Here is a 16,875-nt window from a genome sequence, read left to right on the forward strand (position 1 = left end):
GATAAGAAAATTAAAGGAAAAAAAAATACATACCACTCAAAAACTATACTTGAGATATTTATGTACATGTGTTAATAGTACCTTTTTAATATGCTCACGACTTTCATCCCTGTTTGAAAACAAAACCATTGAACTCAAATTTTCGATTTTCTTGGCTTGTTCCTGTACTCTTTTTTCCCATTCAACTTGAGCTTTCTTTTCCTCCTCTAATTCCAAAGCTATGCGTTCCCTTTCCAGTTCAGTCTGACAAGATAAACATTGTAAAATGCAGAATACACAAAAACCTTATTACAATTAACCCGAAAGGAAAATTCATACACCTGTAATAATGTATTTCGAAGGTTCAGAATCTCCTGTTCCAAATGCTCTGAATGAGAACCCTAAAGAAAAGACAAATATAATTATGGCAACACTTGAGGAACTATTTTTTTGTTTATTTTCTATCAAACAATAATTTATGATAATCAAATATAAAAAATAGCAACTGAAAATTATATCAACCATCAATTTGGCACGAAGATCTTCAATCTCTTTCTTTTGGCGCTTTAATAAAGCAGCATCTGTCAAAATCTGTGAGCAAAACAAAGTGGAAAAATGATACTGAAAGATACACATCAATGCAGAACCAAATCATACAACAGAAGACAAAAGGCAGAACTGCACAACAAAAAAAAAAAGTAAGAGCATCTATATATGAATAATTGAACCTGCCTGCAAGAGATAATGCAATGAAAATATTTGTTATGAAGAAAAAGTTTATTGGTGAGAAGAGAAAGTAACAAAGAGAACTACTTTGAAATGCAAGCAATACTAAAAATACAGAACAAAAATCAAAATAAAATAGCTTTCCAAACATGGGGAAATGGGTTAGATGAAACCTCATTCACTTGAGCACAATTTGTGACACGAAGTGCTCTACTTGCAAATTGAAGGCTGCTTTTAGTTTCATCTGTATGTATCTGCCATATAAAAAATGTGATGAAATAACTAGATGAAAAGAATATTAAAGGAAAATTTTGATACTCCTTCATAAAATATCAAATAAGAAAGTAGGGTGAGCATAGAAAAGAAAAACAGGATATTGAAATCGTCTGACCAAAGGTATTAGATTCGATGGATATTAATCAGGTGATAAACAAATAAGTGAAATCACCTCACAATGTTCTATCTCCAAGTCATTGAAGCCAATTATTGCAATGATATAAAGCATGGTAAGAAACAGGGCATCTTCCACTAGTCAATTATATCGAGTAATAAAAATAAAATTGTTTAAATGGACAGAGTGTTAAACTCACGGTCCACGGATATCTGATATAACAGTGTGAAACATAAAAAACAATGCAGGGACACCTTACCTGTGCAAGTGTGATATTACATATTATAGCTGTTCTGGCATTTCCTCCGAGAGAAGGTTGCAAAATTCGAGTCAGCTTGCTATCTCGATATGGAACATGACTCCTGCATAAAATATTAGATTTTTCTTTTTTTCTCATTCAAAAATGAAAAAAGAAAGCTAAATATTATCATTTAAACTTACCCTTGACTCTCAGCACCTTCACTCAATTTTTTAATCACAGTTCCCAAAGTCATTAAGCTCTTGTTTATGTGAGAACCTTCTTTGAGTCGGACACCTTCTGCTCCAGTTTTTGCAGCACGCTCTGAACCAGCAAGATCCACTAAATTCTAGAAATAAGAAGATAATGATGACCAATATGGAAAATTACACCAAAAAAAGTCATTTAAATAAAAGGAGAGAAGATACTTGTGTGTGAATGTCGACAAACAAAAAAGAATAACTTTTCCCCAAAGAGAGATTACTTGCTAGTTGAAAAAGTGACATTAACATACCAACACCGATACACGGACAGCATCACAAGAGCTGCCACTTCCTCCATCTTCACTTCTATCCCTACTCTCAATTATCTATTAAACACAAGGTATTAATTGGACATAGGGGCAAGCATAAGCATCTAAAAAAACAGAAAGAAAAAAAATTAACATCTGAAAGAACACTTGTTACCATGCGGAAAATAGTATGGGACCTACTACTGTACACATTCATATTTGTCTCTCCAATATGTCTATGAGCTGATAGAAATGCAAAGAACAGAAGGAAAAAATTAGTTAACTGATCGGGGTAGCATAACATATGCCAAACAGCACATTGGATATAAAATATGCAGGTGTTTGGGAGAGAGAGATAAAATGATAGTCTAAAAGATTCTTCATGAATATAAATATACTGCATAGATAACCAAAAGTATGGAGGATCACACAGAAAAGCTAGCGAACAAAGGAACCACAGAAATCAAATTGAAATAGAGGTTCTTTCTCTTTTCCATCTCAGTTTGAAGTTCAAGTACATATGAAAGAAAATTTAAGCCTCAAAATTAACAAGAGTTAAATGTAAGAACATAAGAAAAATGAAACAGATAAATTACATTCTCCAAACTCCATGAGATCAAGGATTTGCTCAGGAGAGGCAACAATTTCTTCTCGCAACCCCGCAACATATATCCCCCGCTGTGATTTCAAAGAAAAATTATGAAGTATTAAGGACTACAAATATAACACCTGTCACCAGATATGAACATACTTGCAAAATATATATAAATATATAAACAACCTCTAGATTTTCATGAATCTGCAGTTTTCGATGTTCAGGAGCCAACAAATCATTTATCTCTTCATTATAAATCTCCATGTATGACATTCTAAGAAGAAATTCTCGATCCACATCCTAAAATGAATAAGAAATAGTATTCCACATATTATGAGATCGATATCAAAAGGAGATAATACAAAATAAAAAAAGTTTAAGAATATTATCATAATAATAGAACAGTTTAGAAGGAAAAACTTCAGGATAATCTCTAAATTCCAAAGTATGAAGCCTCATTAAGAACATAGTTATCATAACCAACACTTCTCACAACTAGTAGTTGCAAGTACAGATGCACTCCCCACAACTCTAGTAGCTTTAATTGAAAGCACTCGCCCACAAGAACCAAAACTGTGTTTAATTATTAATAACCTCAAAATATAACTCAAATAACAATACCCAACTTTTTAGCAATTTAGGCACACCTCACGTTTCAGCCTCTCAATCCTAGATTACAGTATCACTGCATTAATCCTTCAAAGAATTTAGTTCTTCAAAGTTATAAAGTGTCATGTTTGTTTATCCTTATGAACAGTTAGGAAGTCTCACATTGTCTACCTCAATTCTCGGGGTGCAACTTATATATTTGTTGGGCAACTTCACTTAGAGTCAATTGATTTTAAGTTAAAATCTAGCATGGTATTAGAGTCTATAGTCCATCTTGGTTCTTGCCTATTCTAGCAAGCATCTGCGGATTGGGGTATTAGGAAGTCTCACATTGTGTGCCTCAATTCTAGGGATACAGCTTATATATCTGTTGAAAAACTTCACTTAGAGCAAATTGTTGGTTTTAAGCTAAAATCTAACATGGTATTAGAGCCTATAGCCCATCTTGGCTTTCTCCTATTCTAGTAGGTTCACGCATGCCAATTGGTTTTAAGCTGAAATCTAATAAAAACTAAAGTGGAGACACGAAAGGATAAATCTGACAATTGCTATGCATATTTGTACCACAAATTTGGCAACAAATCCTATGAAGAAGCAATTTAAAAGCATCAGATATAAACTATTCATCTACTTTTCACCAACAGCTTAACTTTTAAACAATTGATATAATATAATAGCCAAGTCTCTGAGGTCTAGAGTTCAATCTTTTTTCCCCTTTTTAGATAAACTTCTCTATAAATACTTATAGGAAAAAAATAAGAAAATAAAATGAATTAAACTAATCCAATTCTTCCTTAAGCTAAAATCAACTTATGTACGTAACTTTTATACAAGCTTTCTCATTTACCTTCTCCAAAATCTTAATAGCATGTTTGGAATTGTATTTTCCAATCACATCTAGCACCAAATTCACGTCAAATACACCAATTCGACATAGAAGCTATATAAACTTACTTCAGATAGACCAGGATCCATGGCGGCATGCCGCCAAACCAAACTTGCACTAAGTGCATAAGTAGGTTTTAGCTAAGTTCAATTTACTTTCTTATTTTCTTCTCCCATAAGTTCTTATGAAAAAAAAATTATCCGAACAGGACTTTTATCAATAAAAGTTAAATTTCAACATCTCTGTAGTTTGTCATACTTGTTTCGACTCTTGTGCATCGGTTTCGCCATAAAAAAAAAACGAAAAAAAATGAAGGTAGGAAGCGATTACTTGTTGAATAATTTGAAACAAATCGTGGACGGCGAGAGGAATGACTCCAGGCTCCGCTTTCGTGCCTCGCATCGTGTAAGTCTTCCCACTATTAGTTTGGCCGTAAGCGAAAACAGTTCCTTCAATTAACATCAAATCACAAACCCTAAGTTAACAAAATCCAACTAATTAACAACAACGACAACAACAACAAAGCAAATAGCATTATAGCCTGCAAACCGTTGAATCCGCGAACTGCGGCTTCCACAATATCCTTGGTGCGAGCTTCGAAGACTTGCGCGGTGGCACAATTCTCGCTGAATATTTGATCTACGAAGCGAAAGTTAGGATAAGAAAGAGATTCTCAAGAGGAGAAGAGAGAGAGAGAGAAGAAGATACCGAATTCGAACTTGGAGAGGTTAGGAATGGAAATGGAGTTGCCGGAGATTCTCCAGGGGCTGGTTTTTGCCTCATCCTGGGAGAGAGGCTTTGCACGAACGCTGACGTGAATCCTCTCCATCGGAATCGGAATCGCAATCAGAATCACAACACCACTTCCTTTCGTCTCTGCAACACTTTCGTCTCTGCTTAAATTTAATTTTGTTTTTCTTTTCCCGCCTTATATGACGAATTAGGGCAAGTCTAGTTTATTAATTTATTATTATTTACTTATTATATACATACTAAATAAATAAATATTTACCGTAAAAAAATATTCATTTTCGTAACAAATGCTCTGTTATTTTTTTAGCATGTAATTATATGCTTGCTCAGGTATATAAGAAGCAATTACTTAACTCATCAAAATCAATAAAATAATTAGATTAACTATTTTGTTAATATTTTTTCAAAAGATAATTTTTCAACCAAAAATTATACATTATTTGATTGATAATTCAATAAATGTATTCACTTGCAAGGGAGAATAAATTTATATCAATAATATACCTCACAATTAATTAGAAATAAAAAAATTAATGATAAAATAACCTTATATTTCTTATAATTAGATCATAAAAATATTATTTTATTTTTTATATATAAGACCAAAGATAATAAATAAATTATTTTAAAATATGAATACTGACGAAAGTGACATAAAAATATGCAGGTAAACTGATAATTGATCATAGTTTATAAAATATTGTTAAAAACTTTTGTATTTTTAATACAAACAAAGCAATGATTACGGATGATTATAAACATACTTTATACAATATATAAAATATTGTTAGTAACTTTTGTATTGTTAATAATTTTTTTCACAGTATTATACCACTTGTTTAATATAACTTTTTATTTGTAGATTATTATCTAATATTTTGTTAAATACTAAATTGATAAAACTAAAAAATTAATGAAAATCTTTAAAATATAAAAAATAATTAAGTTATATATGATTTAAACAAAAGAAGTTAAAGCTTTGTTTTTTTAAAACAAATCAAGCTCAAATTCTTAGTTAGACTCATTTAAATAAATGAATCACACAGCACGACTCATTTACATCTTAGTTATGAACTCACAAGTTAACGAAACTAACAAAATTGTCAAACACGTGTAAAATTACATATATTATCATTTTTAAAGTTATGTCATGATTTAGGGTAGGTCCATTAGGATAGCAAGATTTGACATGAACTGATGAAAGTATAACAAAGTAATAATAAGAGAATGGTGTACAATTTAGTTCAATTTTCACAAGAAAAAAATTAAATCAAACTATAAATTGTACACTGACGAGTTAAAGCAAATCTTATATTATCATTAAATCATAAATTAACAATATATTTATTAACTTTTATAATAATTATCTTAATAAAAATTATATTAAGATTAATTATCTTTAGATGATAGCATAAAATTTATATTAGTGGATAACATTTTTTTTCTTTCTTTTTAGATAAATTTTATGGTTCAAAACTTAAAAACTCCTCATCTGAGTTATTACAAATTTTACAAAAAATTAGAGATGTTTTATTTTTAATTATACATAACAAAAAGTAACTGAATCATATGACTAAGAAATTTGAAAAAAGTACCAAAGTTATATTCTAATATGCCACAATTTACTATGTCTACATTAATTTCTATCCAACCAAAATACTTTTTTTTTATCTTTCTCAATTTTCATGGTAGCATTCACTTAGTTAGAATCACCAACAAAAATATTATCTTTCTGAAAATAAAATGCCAATCTATCTATCGTAGAATACCTAAAGATATTGCATATACATTTTCAAAAAATCCGATCAATTTAATTAAAAACCGAGTAGAAATTAAAATACATATACGATCAAAGACAGCTTCATAAATTGATAGGAATAATTTAATGTTTTAAGTCTACTAGAAGAATTTTTTTGGGGGGGGGGTATAAAAGACAACGGAGAACAAGAGAAAAACTAATTTAAAATCTTTCATTTTATCCCCTTGAATCCAATTCCAAATATGCATAAACTAGGAAGCTAAATTTGTCCCAATCACTAAAATTATATAAATGCCCATGTCTAACCAAACAAGGAATTTCGAAAAGACGCAAAAATGTAGAAATTAACTCTTTTATTTATTTATTTTGTCAAAAATATGGAAGTTAATTCCTCGAATACCACAATTTGCAAATACTACACCTTATGCAGCAAACTAAACGGTTAAAGCGAAGTGGAGCCCAACTGACAAGAAGATTAGCATCAATAGTATCAATTTTGTACTCAATGAGTGGTGTTTTATTTATTTAACCTAATTAAAAAAGCAAGCTTACCTTGAAGGATGAGACGCCATTTAAGATTGTGCAATAGCATTTCATACCACGAGAGGGTAGAAAAAAACAAGAGTAAGAATCTGTTCCAAGAAAAAACTACTAAACTAAAATTCCAAATTGCTAAGAATGTAAAGGAATAGACATTGGAGGAAGATGCAGCCATAACTTCAATTTCGCGTTGATTGTTCACATAATAAGTCACCCCCGGCAACCTGTTTGCTACAATGAAGAAAGTGTAACTATGGTAATAATATTCTAAAACATTTTAAACAAAATAACAGAATTTTGTCAACATACCTTTACAGACAAGATGTCGGCAACAGATTACACAATCTTCTGCTTGTTAACTCTCACGTTGAGGGCACTCATTAGCTTTGAGAGGTGACTTGCTCGGACTGTTACAAGAATCCTCATCGCCATTGCTTTTGGAATTAATGCAAGGAGACAATGAAGGGAAAGTAGGTACAGCTTTCAATATAAATTTCCGGCCACTTCTCAATCCTCCAGAGGAGCTTGATCCAATCCCAATATGACAACTCTGGGGAGGAGAAACTCGTTTTTGGGTTGGGGAATTTACTTTGACAGACGTCATAGGAGTTGAAGCTTCCTTCAGTATATCAGGGGTTTCATTTTCTAGAATGTCAAAGAGCTTGCTATCTGATTCAGAACACTGTAAATATTGTGCTTCACCTACTCTAGTGCTCGGGGTAAGCGGGGAACTACGCCAACGAAGAGAACCGCCAGGTAACTGGCGAATACATCCATGGGAGAGTCTGGAGTGAGTAATCTTTGCACACTCATTTGGTACAGATGAGAATGATGAAGTGCCAGACTGCTCAGGATTAGGCAGAGGAGTAAGCTGAAGTAAGGCAGCATCGCTGCATTCAATTTGGGAATCATAGGGGGTATTTCCCAACATCTCATTTGTGTCCAGAAGTGCTTCACTGCCATGCAAATTTTCAGAAGACTTAGTGTAGTTTGTACAAGATGCCAACATATTGACATCAGATTCAGGGGATGGTAGATAGTTTCCAGAAATAACTCTGGATTTAGCATCCTCCTTGCCTTGGCTGGACAAATGGAAAAGGATCAATCAAAGCACAAAAGCAGAGATGTTAAAAATATTGAGGACAATAATTTCTTTTATATCAAATGTTGGAGGATTTACAGTGAAAGCAATCTTACTCAGAACATTGCAATGATGGCGTTATAGGTGAGAGGCAGTGTAGATCATAAACAGTCTTGCTAGCCACCATTTCCAGTTTATTGTGAAAAGTGCAGTCTGATCCTTCTTCAACAATACTGCTCACCCTTTCTTTACTCGAAGTATGTCCAAATGCAACATAATCTGAATTCAAAAAATGTGTGTTACATCAACTAGCATTCTTGATAATTCACATTTTTACTTAAAATAGTGCTTCAAGTAACCAGTTAGTGAGATTTAAGGAGTTCCTTCACAATAACCCCCCCCCCCCCCCTCCAATGCACCAACCTCCAAAGGGATCAAAGATAATTACAGGCACCATAAATTAAAGGAGTGACATTTGTATGGGCATCATGCCTAAACATACTCGATAATAAGCTAAGTGGGCTTAGAAGCAAGTGGGATTTGGGTTGAGGTTCTTTATTCAATTCCAAATACATCATTCAAAACCATGGTCTCAAAACCTCCCAACATTCATTTCACCTCATTTCTACTTATCAGACAATTTAAATTATTCAGTTGGTGCATTAAGAATTTACAATAGCTATTCATGATATAAATTCTTACCTTCTTTCTTGCCATGGACATTCTTACATCCCTCACATCGGCATCCACTAGAGCATCCAACATTAGCCTTTTTGAAATATTGCAAAGAAAAAAGTACTATTAGCAGACACAGGAGATTAAACTTGTGAAATGTTTAGAGCATATAGAAAAGGACATAATATACACAACCTGATAACATTCACAATATTTTTTCAGACACATTGACCTTTTGCAATTGCAACCTCTTTTGTGCCTTGCCGATGACGGTGTTGTCAGATTTTCATCATCCTGCAAAAGGAACATAAAACTATCAATTCATTTCTGAAACTGAAAAAATGAACAAAAATAAGATACAGGAATCTTATACCATATGTGAAGAAATATCAGTGGTAGGCTGAACAATCTTGGGAGCAAATGCAATTGGATTACGGGATTCAATTTGTTGTTTAGTCTCGACAACTGTCTCTACATATTCTGGTCTGTTTAAGCAGCCTTGGCAAGCACAAGGGTCGGTACAGTACGTTCCAGCAGCAAAACAATCACAGTAACTGTGAAGTGCTCAAATCAAAAGACAGATACTGCGTATATCATAGAGTAAGATACCAATATATACAAAAATCCACTTACAGTTTTAAACATTTACTCTTCTTACAGTTGCACCGTTTACAGCCATTGTCATCAGCAGTGACTGATGTTTTCTTCCTGAAGAGCAATGCGATGATTGGTGATGCAACTAAACATATAAAGAGTAAGAATCATGAATTGTAAGAAAGATCAAAAGAACAGACTTTTTCTTGCAGGGGCTAGGAGGTTGGTTGAGGTCCTCAGAATTTCCAGTATCTGTAGCCACTGTATCATCAATTTCATGGCTCTCAGTTCTTGTATCAACTAATGATCGCCCATCGACATTAGATGAAAGTATGGATCTCTTCACATTCTCCATTCTTTGTAACCTTATTGAAGATGTGGATTTCATCCCCTGTGAACTATCTGATAATCTCACACCAGTAGTAGCAGCCTGATCAATTGGAATAGCATTTATGATGCTATTTAAATGCAACCCGATACCTGATGGCTTGGGACTTGTTGAAGGGAAGTTTCCACTACCTCGCCGAGGACACAAGGAAGTGACAAGTTCAGACGGCTTGACTGTTATCATTGTGTTTGAAGCTGCATTCAGTTTCACATTTCTTCCAAGAGCATTTGAGGCAGCTTCACCAAATTGTAGACAGCGTCTACGAATGCCATGGTGCTTTAGAGTAGCCTACAGTGATTGTAATAACAATTATTAATATTATATTGCACAAAAGAAATCTTTTTAGACTGAAACAAAAAAGGAGTGCAAATTCCTGACAGTATGATCACAACTCATTATCCTACAAAAATTATCTGATAGATTAGTCATTTGCTAAGCAGATATGCCACTAGAAACACGCTAGTTTCATACTACAGGACGAAACCTTTTAGAAAGCAAATTATTGCTGACAAGTCTTGGTTTAAAATACTTTACAAGGTGAAAGACACTCAAATTAAATTTTCCTTATACAAAGAGATGCCTTAAACCGTAAGATTTATGATGTGAGAAAATGCAATTACTTCTGTTCACAAAATTTTGAAAACTACATGTTAAGTAAATTTAATAAGCAGAAAAATGGAGGAAGTTTTTTAACTAGAGATGTCCAATTACAGTTAACCATCTGCCACAGAGATATGGAATATACCAACCACTGCTGCTAATTTCCTTAAAAATATTCCTGCCACGATGCATGCAAAGTTCCATATAAAAAAATAGGATCACAAAGCATTAGATTATAAATATTGACCATCAATCAAGTACATAATACTGTTCTCTTCTCGTAAATCTTAAATCAGTGTTAATAGGTGCCAAATAAAAAAAAATAGAAACATATTAAAGACTGTAATTATTGACCTTGAAAGAATCTATTCACCTTAAAAGTAAATGAAACACATAGACATAGACAATGACACACTTGCAAAGGAATGAAAGCACAACAAAATTCAAATAAATGTTAAACCGCCTCCAAATGACTACAAAGAAATAGAAAACAAGTTTGATTACCTCGGAACCATCTTGCAAGATATTCTCTGCAGTTACATGTGAGGTTGGCACCATCTCATTGTAATCTTCACATCCTTTAACATCCTGCAGGGGATTAGGCATCCACTGAGGTGTACAATTTTTATAATCCCATCAATAATTTTCCACAAGCTGAAGATTAAAAGTTTATAGATTCAAATAAGGAATGAGAAACATCTAAGTCACGCTGATCTAGTGATGTGATCATAACATTAAATACTGACTGCCCTACAATACCATTATACAAATAGACAGCAAGAACCTATGGTTTACCTGAGGAAGTGGACCATGACTATATCGTTTATCAAAACCATCTGCAGCTAAAATGGACTCTAACTTTGCAGGCTCTTGAGAAGACCATTCAACATCATTTTTCTCCCCTTCCATCTTTTCAGGTTCTTCACCATATGCTGCCTTTTCTAGATGAACCTTGTTAAAATCTTCAGACAAAGGCAAAGATTCTTCCACTTTATCACCAGGACCATCTTTCCTGTCAAAATTTAATATATTATTCTTTGAATGAGTTTGGTCACTTAGTGATGTTTCAGCTGCATCTGTAGATTGTTGTTGCACATCCTGGTCAGCTGAATACATTTGATCAATATCCCCAGGATCCACCAAATATTTATCAATGCATGATGGAGAGCTGTAGTATTGAGTATTTTCATCATTCTTGAAGTCAAAAACCTGCTGAGTGTCATTTATAAACCTCTCTGGCAGTGACTGATGAGAATTTGATGTCCTGGAATCTCCAGGAGCTTCACCAAGCCTGTTGCCTTCATTTACACTTTGAGGTATTACTCCACCGAATGACTGAGTGCCTTGGGGCCTGGTATGGAAAAATTTTGTGAGCAAACGGCCAGTGCATTGTCAATAACCAAACAGGCACACACAATTGAAATCACAAACCTTTTCGTGAGCTGTGTTTCACGGTGACTAATACGTGGAGACTTGAACACAAGGGGTGGAGAACTGAGCCCTACACAACCTTGTGTCATATGAGAAGCCTTGGTGGGAATTGGAGATAAAGTCTTCACAAATCTAAGAAAGGGGGATTCCTGAAATTAAAAAGGTGACACATGAAATTCATTTATTATTCATAAAAAGAATGAGACAGTCTGAAAATACAGTAAGCTAGCTAATGTTCTAAACATCTCTGTACATAAAAGAGGGTTCAAAAATCAGGGTCAAGACCAATAATCAAAGTGCAGCATCACAATGCATACAGCATACATGAAAAAATCCTCCAAGGTCTATTCATACTTATATAATTCACATTCTTTTATTTCTTTTCACCATTCACTTTACCATTAACAAGACATGCGGCTTTATAACTTTAGAGGGTAGAACAACATCACCATAAACAATTTAGGAAACAGCCAATCAATGCCATTGAATATTAGTCACTATGACCAACGAAAATAAAAAGATTTGCAAGTCCAATCAAAGTCAAACACAGTATGATTCACAAACCTTGTAAACAAGTAAGGTCTAAAACAAACATCATCCCAAACAAGTTTCATGGAATAATTCAAGCAATCAAGCATTCAACGAATTCAATTGTTCATTCCGAAAATTCCAAGCACAGTCACAATCCAACGCCATGATCAGCAAACAAGAAATGGAAAAGAACAAAAAAGACAAAATCTTACAAAGTCCCATCACAATTAGCAACAAAACAACTCCCAATAATCCCAAACCCAAAGCAATTCCTCATCGAAATTCACTCAAACCCCTAAACCCTCTTCCAATTATCCCCCATCACAAAACCAAGAACCGTGAAATTTACAAACACACTCACAAAATAGCCAAAATCCCGAAGGCTTCCAAAGCCCTAATTAAAGTGATCTTAGCAAAAACAACATTAAGAAATTAAAAAAAATAATAATTAAAAAGAAAAAGTGTTAATATTAAACATTACTTGAACTTGAGGGGATTCCGATGAAGGAGCATCATCGTTGTTGTTGTTGTTGTTGAGAGTGGAGGCAGAAGAAGAACTGCCATTGTTGTTCTTGGAAGGTTCTGGAGAATCCATCATCAACAAAACAATTTTCTTCTTATTCTACAAAACCCTACACTGAATCACTCTCTTCTGCAGCAACAAGCTCTCTCTATATATATATATACTCACTCACACTGATCAATAATTCAACTCGCTCGGAAGTCGGAACAATATAAAGATTTTGCTTTATTTTTTATTTTTTTTATTATTATCTTTTTAGTTTTTGTTATTTTATTTATTATCGATTTCTCATCTGTATAATCTATCTATATTTAATATAATCTTTAGTAATAAATCTTCATCTATCCATATACAAACAAGGCCCCGATAGCTTTTGTAAATTACCAAAATAGTCTTAATTTACTTACGTGTCGACATATGAAGGGTTGTCGTTCCTGTCCAAGAATGTCCCATGATTTTATGTAATTTTTTATTTTGTTGTTTTCAATGTGCTTAGTCGCTGGTAGAGAGCACGTGGGCTGAGCTTTGAAAAAAGAAAGAGAGAATCGAGTGCTTGGAAGCTCAAAGAAGCTGCAGATTCGTTTTGTTTTCACAGCCAAGCTTCACCATTATTGTTTCCTCTATTTGCTTCATATAGGGTTATGTCCACAGTGTAAGGTCAGGTGCTCTGATTCTCTTACTTCATGAACCCGTTTACCTACATATTTGATAGTTTTGGGGCGTATTAGTGCCTCACTAAGTGTACAATGGTATTTGCTATGTTTGTTGCCTTTGATACCCCACAGTAGAGAAACGAAGTTGTTCTTATAATAAATTCTTTTACTTCATGAACCCACTTACTTACATATTTGATAGTTTTGGGCCGTATTAGTGCCTCACTAAGTGTACGATGGTATTTGCTATGTTGTTTTTATAAATAAATTCGATTATATTTGTAGAAATGTCTCGCAAGGAAAACATGATCTCTAAATTGCATACCAAGAAATGGACTTGGAAGATAGTAGTATGAATCACTGATATGTGGCACGTTAACAAGCACAATGGTAGACAAGAAATAGAAATGGTGTTCATGGACCAAACGGTGTGTTTGCTGATGTTCCATGCTGTATTTGACTACATTCATTTCGCTTCTTTCTTTCATTGATGAGTTTTATTGTTGACTCTTACAGGGTGCAAAGATTGGTGCCACTCTTTGGCAAGAACTGTTTCCTGAATTTGAGGTAATGTTGCATTGTGGTTCTGCATATGTGATTCAGAACATTAAGGTTGTTGAAAATCATTCTAAATACAAAGTGAGTAGGATTCCATTTTTGGTTTACTTGGTGAAAACTACTTCTGTGAAGGAGGCCAAACATCCTATGATTCCTACTAATGTCCATGTTATTACTCCATTTGTTGATATTATTGATGGGGTAGCACCACGTGACACTTTAGTTAGTATGTGGATTGGGGAATTTGCTAGCATGGACAATATCATAGTTTGTGAAGAATAACTACGATTGTGTTGTGTTGTAATTTTTAAATAGATGTTGTTGGTGTTGTGGTCGAAGTCATTGAGCATAAAACAGTTAATCCTACATATAGAGTTACAGTCAAGTTGAGGGATAACAGGTATTGTTTCTGCCATTATTTTTTTAGTTTTGTTTAGATATTTGCCATTTGAGGTAGCCTTCTTTTCAAATATTAAATTAATATGTTTAATTGTATATGTTTTTGGTTATAGTGATGGGGATATGATCTTGACCGTCTAGGAGGCATATGCTCTTCAGCTTAATGATGCTATAGAGAAAAATTATTTTGATAGGAAGCCATTGGTGGTTATGTTAACACTTGCTGAGATCAAAGATCCTAAAGGTTATTATGATGGAGTTTCTATTTCTTTGAGATTTGGTTCAATTGATTATATATCATTGCTTTTTACATGTAACTATGATATTATTGCCAGACAAGTATCCTCTCAGTGTCCAAAATATCAAGCATGGGTCCAAGTTATATGTGAACACTGATATAACAGAAATCCGAGAATTCCATAATAGGTACCAAAGCACTTTATTATCAAAACAATCACATTTGACACTTGATATTTTGTTGCATCTTCATAAAACCCAAATTTGGTGATGTTGATGAATGCATATTAGATGTAGGTATGTCATTCTATGTTGGCGGACTATCAGATCAAGGAAGTGTTTCTCAATCACAATATAGCCAATATTCCCAACGAAGCTCTGTGGACAAGTTCTTGCATAATGCTCAAATGATGACACTAGGTGAAATAAGCAGGCTGAGACAAGTAATAGGTTTAATTTCAAATTAATCAGTGTGTTATTTGAATAAGTATTATGAACATTACCAAATATTTGATTTCTGTTTTGCATGTCCTCATTTAGGACTGTTACTGTTTGACTATTGGTACAGTGGATGAAGTAATGATTGATACACCCTGGAGTTATAATAGTTGTCCCTACTGTACTACCACATTTGATCCATTGAAATTTGGTTCCACTTGTCGTTCATGCCAGAACGAAGTTGCTGACACAGTTCCAAGGTAACTTATATGTCTCCTTGAATATCCAACAAACTAAATTTCAATTACTTATTGTGTATATTATTTGAGTGTGTACTAAAAGGAAAATGGTTGTGTTAGGTATAAGTTAGTTTTGAAATTGGAACAGAATGGGGAGAAGGCCAACTTCCATTTCTGGGATGAAACATGTATCAAAATCTTTGGCAAAACTGCCAATTAGTGTCGCCAAGAGTTGATTGCAGTATATGAATTACAAAGTTAATATGTTTTCCGAATTACAATTGTCCATGTGTGTTGTCTATATCTATATTGGCCTTATCATTTGTTTATTCATTCTTAGAGTGGTGATGACATCAAGGTTTCCCCTCCCTGTGTTGATGAATTATTGGGAAAGACTTGGGTTGTTAGGTTCAAGTATCGTGTACAAATGCGTCAATCATCTGTGTTGGATGTTACTAAAGATGAATATCTTATTCAGACAATGACATCAACAATTGCTCTGCATGTGGTAAACATTTTATGAAATCAATTGAATTAATAATACTACTGTTATAGTTGATTTTTACTATGAATGACCTACATGCAGGATGAACCAAGCAAGTATAGGGAAGGGTAAAGCAGTTGCTGCTGAAAATTCATCACAGGATTGCCATCCTACGATAGTCTCTTTTTTAACTGATTTTCATACTAACCCAGTACAGTGCTTTTTACAATCTGTTTTACTCTATGATTTTAAATTATGCATTCCTACTTGCTAATTTTGTTCTTAATCGTCACACACAACCTTCATTGTCACAGTCTATTGATTATGATCCTGAACTTTTTGTGTTTGTCACTCCTGCCAAAAGATTGTCTGATCAGCAAGACAGTAGTGAATTGCAATCTGACGAATACACACTGTATCAACTATCCACTAATAAACTTATCAAGTCTAAGTAATGACTTGTTGTTGATAAATATTGTAAATTTGTGTGTGTTGTATTACATGTGGTCTACCCTTTTGATACTAGCTGATAGGTCCACATTTACCTGTGTTTTGTCATGTGCAACAATTAGAAATACCAATGTATGGAGACTAATATATGTGGTGAAACTTTCTATCATGAAGTTTTCTGGTTTGATAACATATTGGTTATATAATTATTTGTTATTGCTGATACAAATGAAACATGCAAACCTTGGTTTACAATTGATGAAATATAACATCACTTGATACTCAATTCAGAATTGGTTGGTATCTATCTCACTTTGTTTAAATACACTATTAGTATAAAGTGCCCAAACAAATAACAACACGTGGCCAAAATCAATTGTGTTTTAATTTAAAAACAAACATTTAATCATACACTTTGGAAAAATATTCACGAAATGCATTCTAATCATCAAGTCCAATACACAAAGAAATAGTTTTTTTTGTAGGTGTACAAAATAGATCATATGTAGGTCAATTATATATTGTATTCTATTTAATTTTTAAATACTTTTTGTGTAAAGCATATAAACGTGATCTATCTATATAAAATATGTTTGGCAACCAATGA

The 16,875-nt window shown here is 33.5% G+C and overlaps 3 protein-coding genes across 8 annotated transcripts in view; 1 reads left to right on the forward strand and 2 right to left on the reverse strand.

The window, feature by feature from the left end:
• Positions 1–4,841, reverse strand: part of LOC100813718 (kinesin-like protein KIN-7O) — a 37,815-nt gene extending 32,974 nt beyond the window's left edge. For all 4 annotated transcript variants that reach the window (XM_003549214.5, XM_006601077.4, XM_006601076.4 and 1 more), the window contains exons 1-13: positions 4,644–4,841; positions 4,485–4,574; positions 4,266–4,384; positions 2,627–2,740; positions 2,442–2,523; positions 2,021–2,088; positions 1,849–1,923; positions 1,538–1,683; positions 1,356–1,458; positions 879–959; positions 502–570; positions 321–380; positions 82–243 (exon numbers count right to left, since the gene is read on the reverse strand). In XM_003549214.5, the coding sequence (XP_003549262.1) occupies positions 82–243; positions 321–380; positions 502–570; positions 879–959; positions 1,356–1,458; positions 1,538–1,683; positions 1,849–1,923; positions 2,021–2,088; positions 2,442–2,523; positions 2,627–2,740; positions 4,266–4,384; positions 4,485–4,574; positions 4,644–4,764 (1,290 nt within the window). In that variant the 5' untranslated portion in view covers positions 4,765–4,841. The remainder of the gene's footprint in view (positions 1–81; positions 244–320; positions 381–501; positions 571–878; positions 960–1,355; positions 1,459–1,537; positions 1,684–1,848; positions 1,924–2,020; positions 2,089–2,441; positions 2,524–2,626; positions 2,741–4,265; positions 4,385–4,484; positions 4,575–4,643) is intronic.
• A 2,100-nt stretch (positions 4,842–6,941) lies between these two features.
• CPP1 (cysteine-rich polycomb-like protein) lies at positions 6,942–12,994 on the reverse strand. Of its 3 annotated transcripts, none has more exons than XM_026126309.2 (12): positions 12,769–12,994; positions 11,757–11,905; positions 11,121–11,676; positions 10,830–10,934; positions 9,538–10,013; positions 9,377–9,451; positions 9,117–9,297; positions 8,939–9,037; positions 8,771–8,837; positions 8,185–8,347; positions 7,297–8,069; positions 6,942–7,211 (listed from the first exon to the last, which is right to left on the reverse strand). In XM_026126309.2, the coding sequence occupies exons 1-11, from the start codon at positions 12,883–12,885 to the stop codon at positions 7,343–7,345; spliced, it is 2,715 nt and encodes a 904-aa protein (XP_025982094.1). In that variant the 5' UTR covers positions 12,886–12,994; the 3' UTR covers positions 6,942–7,211; positions 7,297–7,342. The 3 variants fall into 3 exon arrangements, with proteins under 3 accessions (XP_025982094.1, XP_025982093.1, NP_001236112.2); XM_026126308.2 differs by having other exon boundaries at positions 6,942–7,218; NM_001249183.2 differs by having other exon boundaries at positions 10,830–10,913; positions 12,769–12,958.
• An 876-nt stretch (positions 12,995–13,870) lies between these two features.
• On the forward strand, positions 13,871–14,561 carry LOC106796696 (uncharacterized). Its single transcript, XM_014769615.1, has 4 exons — positions 13,871–13,891; positions 13,980–14,247; positions 14,337–14,421; positions 14,534–14,561. The coding sequence occupies exons 1-4, from the start codon at positions 13,871–13,873 to the stop codon at positions 14,559–14,561; spliced, it is 402 nt and encodes a 133-aa protein (XP_014625101.1).
• The last annotated feature ends 2,314 nt before the right edge of the window (positions 14,562–16,875 follow it).

This window comes from Glycine max, chromosome 17, assembly GCF_000004515.6.
Source record: "Glycine max cultivar Williams 82 chromosome 17, Glycine_max_v4.0, whole genome shotgun sequence".
In the NCBI taxonomy this organism is placed as follows: Eukaryota; Viridiplantae; Streptophyta; class Magnoliopsida; order Fabales; family Fabaceae; genus Glycine; species Glycine max.

Coding starts and splice junctions, on each gene's coding strand:
- CPP1 (XM_026126309.2), bottom strand. CDS start 12,885: ATGATGGATTCTCCAGAACCTTCCAAGAACAACAATGGCAGTTCTTCT. Junction 11,677..11,756: donor GAAACACAGCTCACGAAAAG/GTTTGTGATTTC, acceptor TTTCCATACCAG/GCCCCAAGGCACTCAGTCAT. Junction 9,298..9,376: donor AAGAGTAAATGTTTAAAACT/GTAAGTGGATTT, acceptor AGCACTTCACAG/TTACTGTGATTGTTTTGCTG.
- LOC106796696 (XM_014769615.1), top strand. CDS start 13,871: ATGGTGTTCATGGACCAAACG. Junction 13,892..13,979: donor TGGTGTTCATGGACCAAACG/GTGTGTTTGCTG, acceptor TGACTCTTACAG/GGTGCAAAGATTGGTGCCAC. Junction 14,422..14,533: donor GTCAAGTTGAGGGATAACAG/GTATTGTTTCTG, acceptor TTTTGGTTATAG/TGATGGGGATATGATCTTGA.